We start from the raw sequence: 1,186 nt of genomic DNA, 5'->3' as shown, positions 1-1,186 counted from the left end.
CAGTAAAATTCCCTTATCACTCTTGTAGGAGTGTGTGTGTATGTGTGTGTGATTGACTAACTTCATTCAGCGTAATGGTTTCCAGGTACTTCCATGTCATGATATGTTTCATGATTTCATGTCTGTCTTTTAGGGATATATAATATTACATGTGTGCATGCACCAGAATTTATCCATTTTTTTCACTAATGAGCATTTCGGCTTTTTCCAGCTTCTTGATATTGTTAACTGTGCTATAATGAACATGAGAGAGCATATGCCTCTTCATGTTCTGCCTCTTACTTGGGGTATATGCCCATCAAAGGAATTGCTGAGTCATGTGTTGCTTCTATTCCCAGTTATTTGCAGAACCCATACATGGATCAAGTAGACAGATGTACAAACAGAACAAGGGCATAAATATATTTAATGAGGATAAAGAGAAAGGACAGAAAGTGATAATGGATGTGGTGGGAGAAAGGTGTAAGCAAATATGCAGTTTAGAAGAGAATCATGGGGACGCGCCCGCGCAGCCGGGAATGGAGGAGCGCGGTGGTGCCGAACCGACCCTGGGCTGCAGCGGCCAGGGCCCGGGCGCTGGGCGCGGCAGCGGCGACTTGTGGGCGCTGGAGGACGCCTGGATGGGCAGCCACCCTAAGTATTTAGAGATGATGGAATTAGACATAGGAGACATTACCCACGTTTACATAGCATTCTTGGTTTACCTGGATCTCATGGAGAGTAAGAGTTGGCATAAAGTCAACTGTGTGGGTTTTCCAGAGCTCCAACACATCTGCCTCGTTGGTACTGAGATAGAAGGAGAAGGGTCACAGACTATAGTGCCTACACCCATCAGTGCCTCCCTCAGCCACAAGAGGATAAGGGAGACCTTAAAGGCATCTCGAAAATTGCAAAGTGACCCAGATTTGCCGATGTCGTTAACTTTGGCCATTGTGGAGTTTGATTCCACAATAGTCTACTCCAAGCTCACTGATGGCTTTATGCTGCCAGACCCTCAGAATATTTCACCTAGAAGATGACAGCCATATTTCCTGATGCTTGCTTTGTTCACACAAGACTGGATTTGAGACCTCTCAGCTTCATCTCAAAAAGGGACTTGATTTAACTGGTTTGTTTTCCAGAGGTTTTCTTCCTGAAGAATAAGCGTTCCAGATAGAAAATAAGACAATTGCTTTATAACGTTCTT

At 44.4% G+C, this 1,186-nt stretch overlaps 1 protein-coding gene across 2 annotated transcripts; it reads left to right on the top strand.

Moving 5' to 3' along the window:
* Window positions 1-518: 518 nt before the first annotated feature.
* LOC101664101 (tRNA-splicing endonuclease subunit Sen15-like) lies at window positions 519-1,035 on the top strand. Of its 2 annotated transcripts, XM_004716694.1 has the most exons (2): window positions 519-853; window positions 996-1,035. In XM_004716694.1, exons 1-2 carry the CDS (start codon window positions 519-521, stop codon window positions 1,033-1,035), a joined length of 375 nt encoding a protein of 124 aa, XP_004716751.1. The 2 variants fall into 2 exon arrangements, with proteins under 2 accessions (XP_004716751.1, XP_004716752.1); XM_004716695.2 differs by having other exon boundaries at window positions 519-1,019.
* Window positions 1,036-1,186: the final 151 nt, after the last annotated feature.

Source organism: Echinops telfairi, unplaced genomic scaffold (genome assembly GCF_000313985.2).
Source record: "Echinops telfairi isolate 266 unplaced genomic scaffold, ASM31398v2 ScPeMD7_7415;HRSCAF=8453, whole genome shotgun sequence".
Classification (NCBI taxonomy): Eukaryota; Metazoa; Chordata; class Mammalia; order Afrosoricida; family Tenrecidae; genus Echinops; species Echinops telfairi.
The sequence above is the reverse complement of the archived record's forward strand: the minus strand, read 5'-3'. Positions and strand labels throughout refer to the sequence as shown.

Excerpts from the sequence above, each read along its gene's own strand:
- LOC101664101 (XM_004716695.2), top strand. The coding sequence starts at position 519 with ATGGAGGAGCGCGGTGGTGCCGAACCGACCCTGGGCTGCAGCGGCCAG.